We start from the raw sequence: 17500 nt of genomic DNA, 5'->3' as shown, positions 1-17500 counted from the left end.
AATCTACCCTTACTGTGCCAATTTGTTAGTCAGAAAAATATTAGACTACCTCAAAAGTATTGCTTAATTTAACAGACCTGTGTGTGTGTGTGTGTGTGTGTGTGTGTGTGTGTGCATTTTATATCATTAGTGCAGTGTCTGTTCTCGGAGCATAAGCCCTGCCCGTGTGAGGTGTGCCGCTTCCCGCTCGCGCTGTTCTGACTGTAGTTTACTAAAAATTTATTAATTCTGAATGTCACGTCACGTGTGTCCATATATATTGCACCAAATGCACTCCCTTGTGAAGTCGATTGGATGAACGGTTCTCGAAATAATAAAAATGCAAACGGACATACAGACACAGATTCCTGCCTTTATTAGAGAGAAAAATATGTTCAGCCCCTCTCTCCGAAGAATCGATGTTCATTACTACCGAAGCTTCGAAGCTCAAAAAATGGTATTCGGACCAGCCCTAAACTTTTTCCTCTTACAAGGCTATTCCTGAATTCAGTATTATTCTGGGGGCAGGATGGAAATCTCTGGCGGGCTGGATTTGGCTGTTGAGGTTGCAAGTTGTAGAAAGTCAACCATCACTGCAGCCCTCCACCAGTCGGGGCTTTATGGCAGAGTGACCCGATGGAAGCCTCTCCTCAGTGAGAAATGAGAAATAAGATTCTCTGGTCTGATGAGACCAAGATAGAACTTTTTGGTCTTAATTCTAAGCGGTATGTGTGGAGAAAACCAGGCACTGCTCATCACCTGTCCAATACAGTCCCAACAGTGAAGCATGGTGGTGGCAGCATCATGCTGTGGGGGTGTTTTTCAGCTGCAGGGACAGGACGACTGGTTGCAATCGAGGGAAAGATGAATGCGGCCAAGTACAGGGATATCCTGGACGAAAACCTTCTCCAGAGTGCTCAGGACCTCAGACTGGGCCGAAGGTTTACTTTCCAACAAGACCATGACCCTAAGCACACAGCTAAAATAACGAAGTGGCTTCACAACAACTCCGTGACTGTTCTTGAATGGCCCAGCCAGAGCCCTGACTTAAACCCAAATGAGCATCTCTGGAGAGACCTAAAAATGGCTGTCCACCAACGTTTACCATCCAACCTGACAGAACTGGAGAGGATCTGCAAGGAGGAATGGCATCTTTCCCAAAAAGACTCATGGCTGTATTAGATCAAAAGGGTGCTTCTACTAAATACTGAGCAAAGGGTCTGAATACTTAGGACCATGTGATATTTCAGTTTTTCTTTTTAATAAATCTGCAAAAATGTCAACAATTCTGTTATTCTGTCAATATGGGGTGCTGTGTGTACATTAATGAGGAAAAAAATGAACTTGATTTTAGCAAATGGGTGCAATATGACAAAAAGTGAATTTTAAGAGGGTCTGAATACTTTCCGTACCCACTGTGTGTGTATGTGTGTATATATATATATATATATATATATATATGTATATGTGTGTATATATGTATATATGTATAAGTGTGTCCCATCTCAATGTGCAGCAAACTATGAGTATACCATTGTTACTTGATTTCCTAAAAATGTAAACTTTGGTTATGTAAATCCATCAGAATATAGTTTTTTTTTTTTTTTTTTTTTTTTTTTTAAGAGCATCCCATCTTGGCTTACTGGTGGAAGACTGGGAGTGGTCAGGAAATAAAATCAGTGTTATCTGTGCAGGTTTTTTTTTTTTTTTTTTTCCCCATCACATCCATTTACTTGTCTTAAACAGATGTTTTTTTTTTTTTGTTAGCCTTTAGCTGTTCCAGCTGTGTAAAGCCATGTCAATCCCATGATCTACAACATGAGCTGGCTGCCAGTGCAATAGAAATTTCTACATTTGTCTTCCCCCTTTGTGGAGGGATAATTATTTTAGACTGATGTTTTAATATGCCCTCCTACTTTTAAAATCATTCATACACCCCTGTACCCAGACTAGACTCTATATTCCTGCTGTGAGTTAATCTAGCCTGGAAGCTTATTGAGTTTTGCTGATCCAGCAGGAATGTTGCTTGTCTTTCAAGAGCCAGACCTGCTAACAGCTAACCGGTCTGTGACAACACAGACTTTACTTTTTGTCAGAAACCCAAGGATTTCAGAATGAGCTGATTCTGCAGCTCAATTTCCTTGAATGTTGTTTTGTAACTTTAAATGGATAGTTGTCCCAAAAATGAAAATTTGTCGTTCCAAACCAGTAATACTTTTGTTTATCTTCTAAGCAAATGAAGATACTGTTAATGCAGTGGTTCACAAACTTTTGAGAGTGATTTATCATCCTTCTGCGTACCCCCTCTCTTCCACTTAGACTGCAGTCACACCTTTTCCATTAAGAGACAATATTTGCTCCCATATATTGATTTTTCAGGTGTATTTTTTATAATTTATTTTTATTACCTTTCATAAAGACAAAGTTTTTCTAACCCTCTTAAATGTATGTCATGTTATGTCAAATTCATAAAATTCCATTAATATAATTATTAATATAATAAATAACGCAATAAATTAATGTAAATCAATACTTTCAATCAAATGAAACTATTTTTTTGCAAAATAAAGCGAACAATACTGACATTACTTTGTTTAAAATGTAGCCTACATCTCTTAATATTACCTTTTTGTTTAACTGTTGCATTAAATCAGTGTCAGATTTGCAATTGTGTGGATATTTGGGAAAAATTGCATTCTTGCTCGTATAATATATTATCAACTTTAAAAACATGAACTTATACAGGGTATGTTTTTGTATTGAAGAGAGTTTGGTCCAGATTTACTAACAACTTGCGCCGCGCAAACCCTCTTTTGGCGTTAAAAACTATTGTCGGGATTACTAAAGACATGCAGTGCATTAGCACTGCAAAGGCCCTTTGAGTCTTAAATCGATCCCTGTGTCTATATTTGTTCTTCATGCTAGTATGTGCTAAAACCCCACTTTTCCTGTTTTTACACTAGAGGCGGCATTTTGCCTGTCATGCTCGGTTTTAATGATATTTTATTTTGGGGTAGAATTAAATGAACTCAGCATTTTGTTCATGTACCCCCTCTGTCACTTCACGTACCCCCAGGGGTACACATACCTCAGTTTGGAAACCATTGTGTTAATGAAACCTGAGAGGTTTCTGTCCTTCCATTGCAGCGTCAATGTATGTGTAATGGACTTTCAAAGAGTTTATTCATTCTAAAAGCAATCCATATGACTCAAGCTGTTTGATCCAAGTCTTCTGAAGAGACACAGTGGCTTTACTTGATGCACAGATTTAATTTAGGATTTAATTTATTTTTATTTTCAGCACACATACATAGAGAATATAAAAATTGTAAACTGAAGCTCCACCGTACTTGCTTGATGCACAAGAACCAATGAGGTCTGTTCTCGTGCATATAGAAGTTTTTATTTCTGAATGTTACGTATGTTTTCAGAGAACATTAAACTCGTATCTCAAAAGATCAGGGACAGTTTGATTCCTCATGATTCTTTAATGACCAATTTCTGTATTATTCAATCTAGTGCTGTATATACTGTAAATAAGTCTCTGCTTTAATGTAGGCTGAACATGCACTGAATATTGCTCTGATCTATAGCCCTGCTTGAACATGTTGTGTGTACAGGGGGTTGTTCATTCTGTCTTTCAGTGATGGTGAGTCATTGACAAGCCGTCTGACACTGATGTGCTGCCAGCATGGTCATGTGAACTTCACTGCCTAGGTGCTACCCATGCAAGTCATGCCAGTGATGGCCATGTCTGCTGTTTGTCACACAGCCCTTCTCGAGCATCGTGCTTTACCAGTAACTCGTTTTTTTTGGCCTCTATCCAGCTCTTCTCCAACCTGTCCCTTATTTTCCACAGTGCTCTTGGCAGCCAGAAGATGTCTGAATGTTTGTAATTGTGATTTAATTAAAATGGCTATTGTACTTTTTCAGTATCATGGTGCTATTACGATTATTTATGATCTACTTTTTGTGATTAAAAAAATTAATTTAGAAGCTATTCGATTTCCAGATTCATTAGAGCCCATTAGAGTCTGTATAGATTTAAAGGGATGGTTCACCAAAAATAATTAAATTGTGTCATTCACCCTTGTTGTTCCAAACCTCTATGACTTACTTCCATGAAACACAAAAGGAGAGTTGTTGAAGAATTTTCTGACAATATTTATGAAACCGAAGCTGAGATGGTATTTTCTTACCTATTGAAATGTATATATGTTTGTGAGTGTGCAGGTTGCGTGATTAATCAGTGTGGATTTAATGGTCTGTACTGGACTCATTTTGACCTCTGTAGTGGTTGAATGGCAGCAGCTGCTGCGCAGATGTTCCTACCACTCACTGAGGTCGCTTACCTCACACACAATGCAACTCAATACAGCAGCAGCTCTATGACCCTCATCTGCTATCTGGGCTAGTCACACCAGTGGTGAAGTGTGTGTTGATGACTTGTAGACAACGTCATAAAGTAATTTCATATGCTGTTGTCTTCAGAATTACAAGAGCACATTACTTATTGTCTGATTCTTGATTTTTTTCCCTGAAGCTGTTAATGTTATTTTTGCTGTAAATGTGTTAAAACGCTGTTATAAGCTCTAACATGATTTACTTTCACCTTTAATTTCACCTTTTATTTAATAAGCTCATTTGGTAATTCAGGACTCTAGTTTGTCTTTTAAGTGTGTTTAGAGGCTTCTGGCCTTGAGTCAGCTCTGCAATTATGAGATCATTAGTAGATAGACCTGGGTTAATTACTGTGGCTCTAACTCATTCCTCATGAGGATATAACACACACACACACACACACACACACACACACACACACACACACACACCCCATCTCTGGTAGGATTTCCATATTAAATTAGCCGCTTTTTTCTTTTCGAACTTGCCCATCTGTTATATCTTCCACCTAACATGGCTAATGGGAGTAACATTTGGACTGAATAATCTGTCATTGCTAAATTGATAAACTTTTTCTTTGGCAGTTGTGATGGAATAAGAACTTTAAAGCTATTATGTGGATAAACCTCGTCAGGTCCAATTCAGTATCCATAACTGTGGTTTCATTTGAAATGTCTTTTTGATTAACATTATTAAAGTTTTATGCCTTCTAATTTGCTTGTCTGACCATCAGTCTTTCTCTCTTGCTGTCTCCATAGCTGTGAAGATCCGCAGTGCTTTAGAGTTGCATACTCCTCAAATTTTTGGTAAGGCCAATCTCTCTGTACCTCTTTCAAATGTTTTATTGTTATTTTCCAGGCTATATAGTTGTGCTGCTTCTTAATGGTCTTTCATTGCTGTAGAAAAGTCTTTCCCGGCCTTGTACCCCAAACAGTCCCATCAGTAGGGCTCAGGCACAACACTAAATCAGAAATGTTCATTTATATATATCTCTTTTAGCATTAGCACTATTAAAATTAACACTACACACTACAATTACTCACACTAACTAAAACAATCAATACTAAAGTAAAACACTGACTAATTTCTTTTCAAATTGAAGTGGTTTCTGGTATTTTATCATTTAAAATGGTTTGATGTAAGTTGACTGTACTAGTATATAAATAATACTAAAGGAACACTGTTGTGCCAAGGTACACTCTAAAAAAATGCTGGGTTGAAAATGGACAAACTCAGCGATTTGGGTTGTTTTAATCCAGCGGTTCCGTTAAATGTTTGCCCAACGTGCTGGGCAATTTTATTTAACCCAGCTACTGTTTAAAAATTACTATATGGCTGGCTTATGAACTCAAAATACGTTGGAAATTAAAAATAAGACACAACTACTAGAGACAACAATAATAAAAGGTGAACATTTATTAAAAAGCAATTTAGTAAATGTTTATTGTTTAATTATTATTTATTAAACTTATTAATGTTCATTTAGTACAGTAATTTTTAAATAATTGAGTTAAATAAAACTTTACCCAACTTTAGGTTGGGCAAACATTTAAACTAACCTCTGGGTTAAAACAACCCAGTTGCTGGGTTTGTCCATTTTCAACCCAACTTTGGTTGTTTTTAACCAGCATTTTTTAGAGTGTACTACTGAAATGACTAGTAATTTCTATTCTACATGTTTTAAGTTAATTGAAATCTTTCAAAGTAATCAGAGTTTTATACACATACACTATTTGTGGAGTGCCGTACATGCCGTAATCATATTCCAGTAGCCCACAGTTACTATAGGAACACTGGTGACAGACATGAGTCACGTCTGGAAGTGTGTGCGTTAGTGTATGACTCTATGGGAGAATATAGCTGCTGAGTCTCACTGATATGAGGCAGTGGAAATAAAAGGTTGTGTTAATTGAATGGCTGCATGTGTGCGTTTCATTACTGTAAGAACTTGAGTGAGTAATCAGACTTCAGTCGCTCTGCTAACCTGAATGTAGCATGTGATCCTGTTGAATGTCTATAAATGGAATAACATTCTCTGGAGTGTTATGATGTCTCAGGCTCTCTAGAGCCACCGGTGGGCTGGTTGTGTTAGCGCCTTATGGATCTATATGCTTGCAAACGTTGAATGCAGAAGAGAAGTTAAGCCTGATCAGACAGGAATTTTGAGTTGTTCCAGTGAGCACTGAGCAACATGGACTGCTTTTTTTTGTACAGGGGTTTGGTGTTTTACTGAATTTAGGTGATGTATTTAAAGGTAAAGTGTGTCATTTTTGCACCACTAACAGCACCAGATGGAATTGCAAAAAAGTTAAATTCATCCCCAAACAGCTTTTTTTTTCTAGTAAAGACATTGTTAAAATAGTCAATGTGACTATTGCTACAGTGGTTCAACCTCAGTGTTATAAAGCGACGAGAATACTTTTTGTGTGCAATAACACAAAAATAACGACTTTATTCATCAATTTCATCTCTCCCCTGTCATTCTCCTATGCTGTTGCTGTTGTAATTATGTTGCTTTCAATGAACCTGTCGGATTTCATCAAAAATATCTTAATTTGTGTTCCGAAAATGAACGAAGGTCTTATAGGTATAGAATGACATGAGGGTGAGTAATTAATGACAGAAATGTCATTTTTGGGTGAACTAACCCTTTAATGAATGCTTCTAAAAGATTCACAAACTACAGTAGTTTACAGTTTGAATCAGTGTAATGCAGTGAATCTCAACCTTTTTTGAGTAATGGACCCCCGTCATATTTGGAACCGTCCTCAAGGACCCTAGAATAAAATTGGCTCATTGGTATGATTAATGTCTTTGTGACAACCAAATGCAATCAAGTGTAATTTACGTTAGTTGACTTGTCCAATATTCAGTCATATCATCAGTTATATTATACATATATTATCTTCTTTTATGGGAACATGTCAAATGTCAAAATATACAAAAATTCATATTCCGATATTTTATAAGGACCCCCTGGCATTATGTCAAAGATCACTAGGGGCCCATGGACCCCTGGTTGAGAAACACTGGTCTAATGAATCGTTCACTGAATGAACTCACTGAACCAATCAGAGCAGTTACTAAATTAACATTTGACTCAGTGACTCAATAGTCTGTCTCAAAAAGAAGCAAGCTTCGTGTACTTAATATATGCAGAGTTCGAGAATCAGACTTTGTGTCACAACTATTGCGTTTCCAACAATGCATTTGCTGATCTATATATGTCTGTCTAAAACCTCTTAGAGCTCTGCAGCTTGTCCCTGACATACTAGGTCAGATCACTGCCAAACCCATGCCAGTGTTCAGTGTGCCAACTGTGCACAAGGCCATCCTCCATTCCCACAGACACACATACAGAATAAAGGTTAGCTAAATGCTAAGAGATACTCTGACTTTAAGATAATTCTGGTTCTCTATTAGATGTTGATTTTTATGATTTCAATACATGCGAAGGGAATTAACAGTTATAATTCTCTTTCTGCTCCAGCCAAAGCAGTTTGAACCTTCAAAGTGAAACTCTATCCCCTGTCTAGTATTATGTTGTGCCTTTGTTTTTCTCTGCATGTGTGTTTAAACTAGACAGTGTTTCATTAATGTGCAGTTTGGATAGTATTGAAAGAGTAAAGACAGCTGACTGGGAGTTCAGGTGCTAACAGTAAAGTGTATGTGTGGGGGAGAGAGAGAGAGGATGGACAGAATCCAGTATCGGATACCTTTCTAATAACACACACGATGTCAAACAGGAAAATGAGTTGTAGGTACATATTCCTGCTTTAATGATTAATGTTACACCATGAGCATTTGTAAAGTAATATCACAGTTGGAGGACAGTGATGTTGCCCTCTACATAAAAAAAGAGAATTTTACATAGTTACAAACAATTTCTATTTCAAATAAATGCTGTTCTTTTGAACTTTCTATTCAAAGAATCCTGAAAAAATCTGTTTCTACAAAAACATTTGGAGAAATGTGTAGTGTAAAAAAAAAAAAAAAAAAGTTTTGTGAGCACCAAATCACATGATCCTTCAGAAATCATTCTAATGCTGACACTGAAGACTGGAGTAATGATGCTGAAAATTCAGCTTTGCTATAACAGGAATAAATCACAGTTTAAAACATTATAATAGAAAAGTTATTTTAAATTGTAATAATATTTCACTATTTTTACTGTATTTATAATTGCATAAATGCAGTCTAGTTAAGCATAAGAGACCATTTAAAAACATAAAAAAATCGTACATTCTCCAGTCGTTGGTGTATATTTGAAGAGTTCAGATGCAAAAGCCTCTAAGTGCCATCTGAAATTTCCTTGTAAAATGAGCATTTTTATCAAGTTCGTATTTTTAGGTTCAGTAATTTCACTTTAATGGCAATTAATAGGTCCTTTTCATTGCCATTAAAGTGAAATAACTGAACATAAACATACAAGCTTGATAAAAATGCTCATTTTAGAATAAAATTTCAGATGGCACTTAGAGGCTTTCATTTATTTAAATTTTTGTATTATTTAGCAAAGGAACAGTTTTCTGACAATCAGTACATTCTTGAAAAACAAAGAAAAATAAATGAATTAGCATCAATTAACAATGAACATGTTTGACAACATAATCTTTTATGAGAATGTTAATAAAAGTCTTGAAATCAGCATCATTCGAATGCACTCTATGCTCTCTTCTGTTCTCCATCCCGCTCATCTCCTTCCATCTCTCCACAGGTCCAGAATCTTTGTAATACTTAAGCTGGCAGGATGGTGGCGCTGTCTTTGAAGATCTGTGTGAGACAGTGTAATGTGGTGAAAACGATGCAGTTTGAGCCATCAACGGCTGTGTACGATGCATGCCGGGTCATCAGAGAGAGGGTTCCGGAAGCCCAGACAGGACAGGGTGGGACATGCTTGCTTGATTTTTGTGTAGTAATATTTATAGTGATTGCAAATGTTGTATCATTTTGCTAAATACAAGTTCTAATACAGTGTCTTTTGTTTCTCAGCTTCAGAATATGGGCTGTTTCTGTCAGATGAAGACCCCAGGAAAGGCATCTGGCTGGAAGGGGGCCGGACGCTGGATTATTACATGCTGAGAAATGGGGTAAGTTCTTTTGATCTTCTGTCTCTCTTTCTATTTTACAAGCTCCTGTCAAATGTTCTGTGACATGTCTTTGCACTCTTGTCTTGTTTTTGTGATGTGTCTTCGCACACATTTTTTTTGTGTGTTGAAAGATGAGAAGAGGTCTTAACTTTGCTTTTTATAGTCTCTGTGTTTGTGTGAGAGAGGAAAGGCTCCCCTTAGTGTCGACACTTACTGAGACATGCTACAGTGTTGTGATTTAAGGACATTTGTGACTGCAGCATGCGTTTTTTGTTTGTATTTGTTTACACTTGTAAGTCTCTGTGCTTGTGTGAAGTAGTGTTGTATAGAAAGACAAAACCGAATGCTTGTTCCCAGGAAGAAATACAAATGTGTGCGGTGTAAATTGAGAAGTGTTAAATGAAGATTTCATCAGTAGTGTTTCATCTTTTGTCAGAAGTTGACATCAAAAGACCTCCTCTTCTCCCTCTCACACACACACACACACACACACACACACACACACACACACACACACACACACACACACACACACACACACACACACACACACACACACACACACACACACACACACACACACACACACATGTTCAGCTCTCTCAACCACGTCTTGCTGGTCTAAATTGTTGTATTTTGCAAAAAGACTTTTTATATATCCTTTTCCTATTGTTTCTCTCGCACACGCATTTACATTCATTACAGGGAGCTCAGGAAATGCAAATCTAGTCCCTCTCTCTCTCTGTCTCTCTGTCTATTAGGACATACTGGAGTATAAGAAAAAACAGAGACCTCAGAAGATAAAAATGCTGGATGGAGCAGTGAAGACCATCATGGTGGATGATTCCAAAACTGTGGGAGAGCTGCTTGTCACCATTTGCAGTAGAATAGGTCAGTAATGCTCTTATACAGGTTACTATCTGAAATGACTGTATCATATACAGTTACTCTCTTATACAGGTATTTTGAGGTGGTGCCTGTGGCAGTCCTGACTCACTTGGTTGCTTTAAGTCACATAAGACATGACAGAAGGGAAAAAAAAAAGTTTAACTTGGTAGGAAATTATAAAGTCTTATAGTTTAGTTTTTATTTAAAGTTCAAGCCAACTTGGGTTAAAATCCCAGTGATTTGTACATAGATTCAACTCTATTGGACTGACCAAATATATACATGTTAATGCATGATTTGCCATAGCTTTTAAGACAATTTTTTTTTTTTTTTTGAAGAATTAATACTTTTGTATTCAGCAAGGATGCATTAAATTGATCAAAAGTGAAAGTAATCAGAATCAGAATTTCAATTAACACATTTATACCATCCCCAGACTTCTATAAAAATTGAGTAGTTTGTGTATATATACTACTTCACATACATACACACAACACAGGCCATAACAAGTCTATAACTATGTCTCATTTCTCCTTCCAGGAATCACAAATTATGAAGAGTACTCTCTCATTCAGGAGGTGGTGGAGGAGAAGAAAGATGAAGGGACGGGCACACTGAAGAAAGACAGAACTCTGCTGAGGGAGGAGAGGAAGATGGAAAAGCTCAAAGCTAAACTGCACACAGATGATGACTGTAGGTAACACATCAGCCACCATATGCAGATAGACATGCTGAACTGTTCTTCAGCTTTAGAACTGCTAAACAGGCCACAATAAATCAATAAAGTTTAGGTTTAGAATTGTTTCAGCCTTTATCTTTGCTTCCCTTAGTCTTGTATTGTATTTTATTATTCTTTTTATGTATTCTCTGTGTGTATTTTGTATTATTATGGGTTTTTTTTTTATGTGTTCTTCTTTTTAAGTATTCTCTTGTATTTTTTGTGTAGGTTCATTTTGTTTTATCTCCTTCCGTATGTTCACTACAGCTTAAAAGTTAGACTTTTTTATTATATTAATACTTATTCAGCACAGATGCATGAAATTGTTCAAAAGAGACAGTAAAGACATATTACAAAATTTGTGTATTTCAAATCAATGCTGTTCTTTTGAACTTTCCATTCATCTAAGAATCCTGAAAATATGATCGTGGTTTCCACCAAAATATTAAGCAGCACAGCTGTTTTCAACATGGATAATAATTAGGGATGTCCCGATCACGTTTTTTTGCCCCCGAGTCCGAGTCATTTGATTTTGAGTATCTGCCGATACGGAGTCCCGATCCGATATTAATAGCCTACATAAAAAAGAATAAAGAAGAGCGAAAAAACAGATCCAGGAATAGTGCTTTTCAGGTTTTTTCAAATAGTAATCAAATATAAAATATCACTGCATATTATCTTTACTGTATAAAATAAATAAAGATTAATCATTATTGAAGTTACAAAAACTATTCAGTCAAGAGCAGTGAGTGATTTCTTTGTTTTTTGTTGTTTGATTTAACATTAAATACAGGCAGCAGGAATAGTTGTTTTCCCTTTAAGACATGCACGATCTAGTACATATACTATTACACATGCGCTGTCTTTCTCGACTAATATACGTTCACTTAAGACATAACCGACTATGTTTGCTAGGATACTCGCTAGGACGGGCATGTTGACATAATTTTTGTATAAATTTGTCCGCTGAAGCGCAAGACTTGAACGATAACTCAGTATTTGCGCGCTGACTGGAATAAGCGTGTGCGCGCTTCGGATGAGCGCACACAAATCTTCTCAAAGCGCACACGAGCTCTCTTTCGCGTCTTGTTCTGTAAGGTTTAAATCAGCAAGGCTTAAATGAGTTAGTTTAAACACAGACAGCAACGTGTGCTGTTAACACCCGGGTGATGACGGCGTAAATGACTGGACATTACAGCAGACGGCACTCGCAGTTAACAGTTTACAAAGAGTGACTGTTTTGTCCACGCTTTCTGATTATCGTTGTTGTAACGTTTTGTGCATCCATCGACTGAAACATACATTATCTGAACTCTGTCTGTTTTCCACGTTGCTATTTTAAACAAACCATATTAACCAATAGATGCGTCGTCATTCGAAATGGACCGCAGTGCAAGTGCGGTCCGCAAGTGGAGAACCGTATGGTTCGATTTTTTACCGAGAACCGTTGCACCCCTAATACATATCCGAGTCCTGATCGGAAGGGAATGTCCGATTCCGATCGAGTCTGAAACCACATGATCGGGCCCGATTTCCGATCACGTGATCGGATCTGGACATCCCTAATAATAAGAAGAAATGTTACTTGAGCACCAAATCAGCATATTAGAATGATTTCTGAAAGATCATGTGACACTGAAGACTGGAGTAATGATTAATGGAAAATTTTGCTTTGCCATCAAAGGAATAAATTACATTTTAAAATAGAAAAAATGAAGGGGAAAAAGTATCTTATTGTAATAATATTTCACAATATTACTATCTTTTAAATTTTTTTTTTTATTAAATAAAAAAAACTAAAACATAAGAGACTAATTTAAAAATTTTTATTGACCCCAAACTTTTGAACGGTTTCTTTTGTGAATAACTCTGTAAACATATATATATATAATATAATATATATATATACACAGTGGCATGAAAAAGTATGTGAACCCCTTGCAGAATCTGTGAAAATGAGAATTATTTTAATAAAATAAGAGGGATAATAAAAAAAAAAATGCATGTTATTTTTTGTTTAGTACTGTCCTGAGTAAGATATTTTACATATGTGAACCATTGATTCTCAATACTGTGTGTGGTTACCTGATGCATTAAGAGTTGGGGTGTGAAAACTTTTGAATTCAAATATAAGGTAAATTGTACTTAATTTTTCTGCCGGGAAACATGCAAGTATCTTCTGTTGATATTGCAATGATATTTAAACAAAATAAGATTATAAAATTGTGACATCTTCATCCTGTTCAAAAGTTTTCACACCCGACTCTTAATGCATCGTGTTTCCTTCTGGAGCATCAGTGAATGTTTGAACCTTTTTTAATAGTTGAGTTTGAGTCCCTCAATTGTCCTCAGTGTGAAAAGATGAATCTCAAAATCATACAGTCACTGCTGGAAAAGGTTCAAATATGCAAAAATGCTTGAAAACCGAAATTTCTGCAAAACCTAGAGGATTTTTCTGAAGAACAGAGCTCAGTTTAACTGCTCAGGACAAACAAGAGACTCATGAACAAGCATCACAAAACAAAAAATCATCAGGTAACCAGACACAGTATTGAGAATCAATGGTTCACATACTTATGAATGGGTTTATTTTAATAACTTCAGCTATTGTTTTGTCTTGTGAACTAAATGCAAACATCTTTTATGTAAAATGTCTTACTCAGGACAGTACTAAATAAAAAATAACATGCATTTTTTTACTATCCCTCCTATGTATAATGTGTGTGTGTGTGTATATATTATATTATATTATATTATATTATATTATATTATATTATATTATATTATATTATATTATATTATATTATATTATATTAATTATATTTAAAATATATTTATATATATTTATATATTTATAAATATTTATATAATTATTTATATTTATATTTTATATTTATATAAAATATATTTATATTTTATAAAATATAAATATATTTTATATAAATATAAAATATAAATATATTTTATATAAATATAAAATATAAATATATTTTATATAAATATATTTATATGTATATGTAAAAATCATCTAGTCCATGGCAGGTCTTAAAATGAGGTAAATACAACCTCAGATGAACAACAACACATGACATATTACACTGTGCCGTGGTTTATTTAATAAAAACTAGGTCAAATTGGTGAAGCCATGTGTGACAAACTAAGTACATCCTTACTGCTTCCATAAGTAGCAATTAAGAGGGCAAGTCAAAATACCTTTTGATTAATTGATCATCAACAAGCGTGAGCACCTCTAGAAAAGCAGAAGTCTGGAGCAGTGCGTGTTGGCACAATGCCAAGGAGGAAAGACATCAGCAATGATGCAATGTGAAAGATTATTTACAAGTGGAAAACTTTAAATCTTGATCTTGAAAACTTTAGATCTTGCCAATCTTCTCAGGAGTGGACGTCCCCACGGTCAGACCATGCACTGCTCAGAGAAACTACAAAAAAACCCAAGAGCTACATCTCAGACTCTACAAGCCTCAGTTAACATGTTAAATGTTAACGTTCATGACAGTACAATTAGAAAAAGACTGGACAAATATGGCATGTTTGGAAGGGTTGCCAGGAGAAAGCCTCTTCTCTCTAAAAAGAATACGGCAGCATGGTTTAGGTTTGCAAAGCTGCATCTGAACAAAGCACAAGACCTCTGGAACAGTATCCTTTGGACATACGAGACCAAAGTGGAGATGTTTGGCCATAATACACAACGCCACATTTGGGAAAAACCAAACAAAGCATATCAACACAAACATCTCATACCAACTCTCCATCATACTGGCTCACCGAGTCGTCCATGAACTCCTCTGTATACCAAAGTATTTTAGAGTCAAATGTGAGGCCATCTGTCAGACTGCTAAAGCTTGGCCAATATTGGGTCATGCAACAGGATAGTGATCCCAAGCACACCGGCAAATCTACACCAGCATTGCTGAAAAAGAATAGAATCAATGTGTTGCATTCCCCCAGTCAAAGTCCAGACCTAATAAATAATGACACATTGTAATATGTCATGTGTTTTTGTTCATCTGAGGTTGTATTTACTTTTTTTTTAATTAATTTTTTAATTTTATCCTGACAAGTAAAACCATAGAATTCAAAAGGGTGTACTCTCTTTTTCACATGACTGTAAATGGTTTATTTCTGTTTGTCTCACAGTGAATTGGCTGGATCATGGGCGTACATTTAGAGAACAGGGAGTCGAGGAGAGTGAAACACTGCTGTTGAGACGAAAGTTTTTCTACTCCGATCAAAACGTGGACTCACGAGATCCCGTGCAGCTCAATCTGCTCTATGTACAGGTTAGACATGCTTCTTGTCTCTTATTTTATTTTAAAATGATGTGAGGTGAAAGCTATGACCGGTAGCCAACAGCCTCATGTTGACCTAAATGATCGCCACATCTGATTCTCTACTTGCCCGTTCAATTTAACGTATATAGATTGAAATGCTGTAGATCTCTTATCGACATATGGCCCTAAAAGCCTTTTTGAGTGCTGCAATACATGCTGTTATACACATTGTATCGATCTGTGAAGTAGTGCAGTCCCCATTACCTTTTTATAAGCTCTCCTTCCGCCAGGGACTTGGTTGCTGATCTGGATCATTTCTACTGTGTGATTTCTAAAGGCTTTTATAACAAATGTGTCTACCTGCATGTGTTTCCCCAGGCGCGTGACGACATCCTGAATGGTTCTCATCCCGTGTCATTTGACAAGGCTTGTGAATTTGGTGGAATTCAAACACAGATCCAGTTCGGACCTCATATAGAACATAAACATAAGTCTGGATTTCTGGAGTAAGACCATGTCCCAATACTTACGGTTATAGTACACAGTTTTACTGCCCCTCTGCTTCGTAATCAACGGTGCTGAATTATTAAAAGCCAAGAAATTATGTGTAAAATCTAGACATTGTAATGACAATATGGTCCATTTAGTTAATGTGCTGAACAAACTCAAATGAAAAGTGCTTTTAAATATTTTATATGTATCGTATAACTGTAATGCCAGTTCAATGTATTCTCACAAATTTTCACACTTTGAATGTGCATTTTATTTCGTTCAGCTTGAAGGAGTTTCTGCCTAAGGAATACATCAAACAGAGAGGAGCAGAGAAGAAGATCTTTCAGGTGGGTCCGTTTATCCTGCACTTGTTTATGAATGATATTATCATTTTATATACTTGTCTGTTTATCTTGAACGTCACTGTTTGTAAGCAGAGATGAACTGAGTTAAATGAACTAATTAGATGAATAAACACTTCATGAATTTAACAGGAACATAAGGCTTGTGGAGAAATGACAGAGATTGAAGCCAAAGTGAAATATGTGAAGCTTGCGAGATCGCTCAGAACATACGGAGTGTCTTTCTTCTTGGTGAAGGTAAAGTGCATGTGTGTTTGTGTTGTACTTGGTTATATAAGCTATGTTTGTTACAGTGGAGTGTCCCGACTTCCCAGATGATGATGATAACCTATATTTTATTTATAATGGGTTTTGTGTTGTGTTGTGTATTTGTTTTGTATGTACAACCAGAAATTGGCACTGCTTTCTGCTTTGATTTCCATGTGGAAGAAGATTATTGAAGGTCCTGCTCCCAGGCTGATTAGAATATTAGGTGGAATCTGGGATGGCCAATCAAATTTCTTGACCAGGGACACCCATATGGACACGCCCATATTGTGTTATGTGTTTGCCTTCAAATCTTATTTCTGAATCAGCTCACATATTGTAAAAGTGTTTTTGACATCAGTAGTCACAATGTCATTGTTCTTTCATACTCAAGTCCAGAAATTTTCTTCGGTGTACATGTTGCCAATCAATGTTCTCATGAGAGCTTTCATCATCTGAGAGGAATTCCACCTCCAGAATTCTTCCATCTCTTCCAGCCCCCATTCCTGGCCGGTGGTGGTCTGCATGACTCATGGACTGATTACAATTCAGCTCTGCTTGAGTTAAGGTGGAGCAGATGTGCTTGTGCCTAAAATAAAGATCACAACTTACTGAGTTTAGCTTTACTCTTGGTTTTATTTATTTCTTATGACCAATCTAATTATTCTTTGTATTGATAAACTAAAAACTTTTCAGGTTGTTGTTTTTGTTTTGTTTTTTGTTCGATTTTTAATGGTTAATTCATTGAGCAAAAAGCTAGAGTGAGAAAGATGTGCAGTGCCAAACTCGGACACTCAGACAAGCAAGCAGAGCTCAGCTCATCCATCTGCTGACAGCTCTGAGAGAGAGAAAAAGTACGGCTTAAGAGAAGATGGAAAGCTTTAGAGTATCCGAGAGGATACTTGAAGACTGTTATGTGGAATAAGTGAAGAAAAAGAAAAAACACCAGCTGGATTTTGGTAGACTGTTTTGTATCATTCTGAACATAGAGAATTAAACTTTTTCTTTTATTTTGTGTTGATTTTGTTTCTC

The 17500-nt window shown here is 36.3% G+C and overlaps 1 protein-coding gene across 2 annotated transcripts in view; it reads left to right on the top strand.

Annotated features, from left to right (window-relative positions):
* tln2a (talin 2a) overlaps positions 1-17500 on the top strand; it is a 69674-nt gene that overhangs the window by 16641 nt on the left and 35533 nt on the right. For both annotated transcript variants that reach the window (XM_067399550.1, XM_067399549.1), the window contains exons 2-10: positions 5139-5186; positions 9098-9266; positions 9373-9470; positions 10232-10361; positions 10899-11051; positions 15235-15377; positions 15747-15874; positions 16144-16207; positions 16355-16459. In XM_067399550.1, the coding sequence (XP_067255651.1) occupies positions 9131-9266; positions 9373-9470; positions 10232-10361; positions 10899-11051; positions 15235-15377; positions 15747-15874; positions 16144-16207; positions 16355-16459 (957 nt within the window). In that variant the 5' untranslated portion in view covers positions 5139-5186; positions 9098-9130. The remainder of the gene's footprint in view (positions 1-5138; positions 5187-9097; positions 9267-9372; positions 9471-10231; positions 10362-10898; positions 11052-15234; positions 15378-15746; positions 15875-16143; positions 16208-16354; positions 16460-17500) is intronic.

Source organism: Chanodichthys erythropterus, chromosome 11 (assembly GCF_024489055.1).
Source record: "Chanodichthys erythropterus isolate Z2021 chromosome 11, ASM2448905v1, whole genome shotgun sequence".
NCBI classification, from domain to species: Eukaryota; Metazoa; Chordata; class Actinopteri; order Cypriniformes; family Xenocyprididae; genus Chanodichthys; species Chanodichthys erythropterus.
The sequence above is the reverse complement of the archived record's forward strand: the minus strand, read 5'-3'. Positions and strand labels throughout refer to the sequence as shown.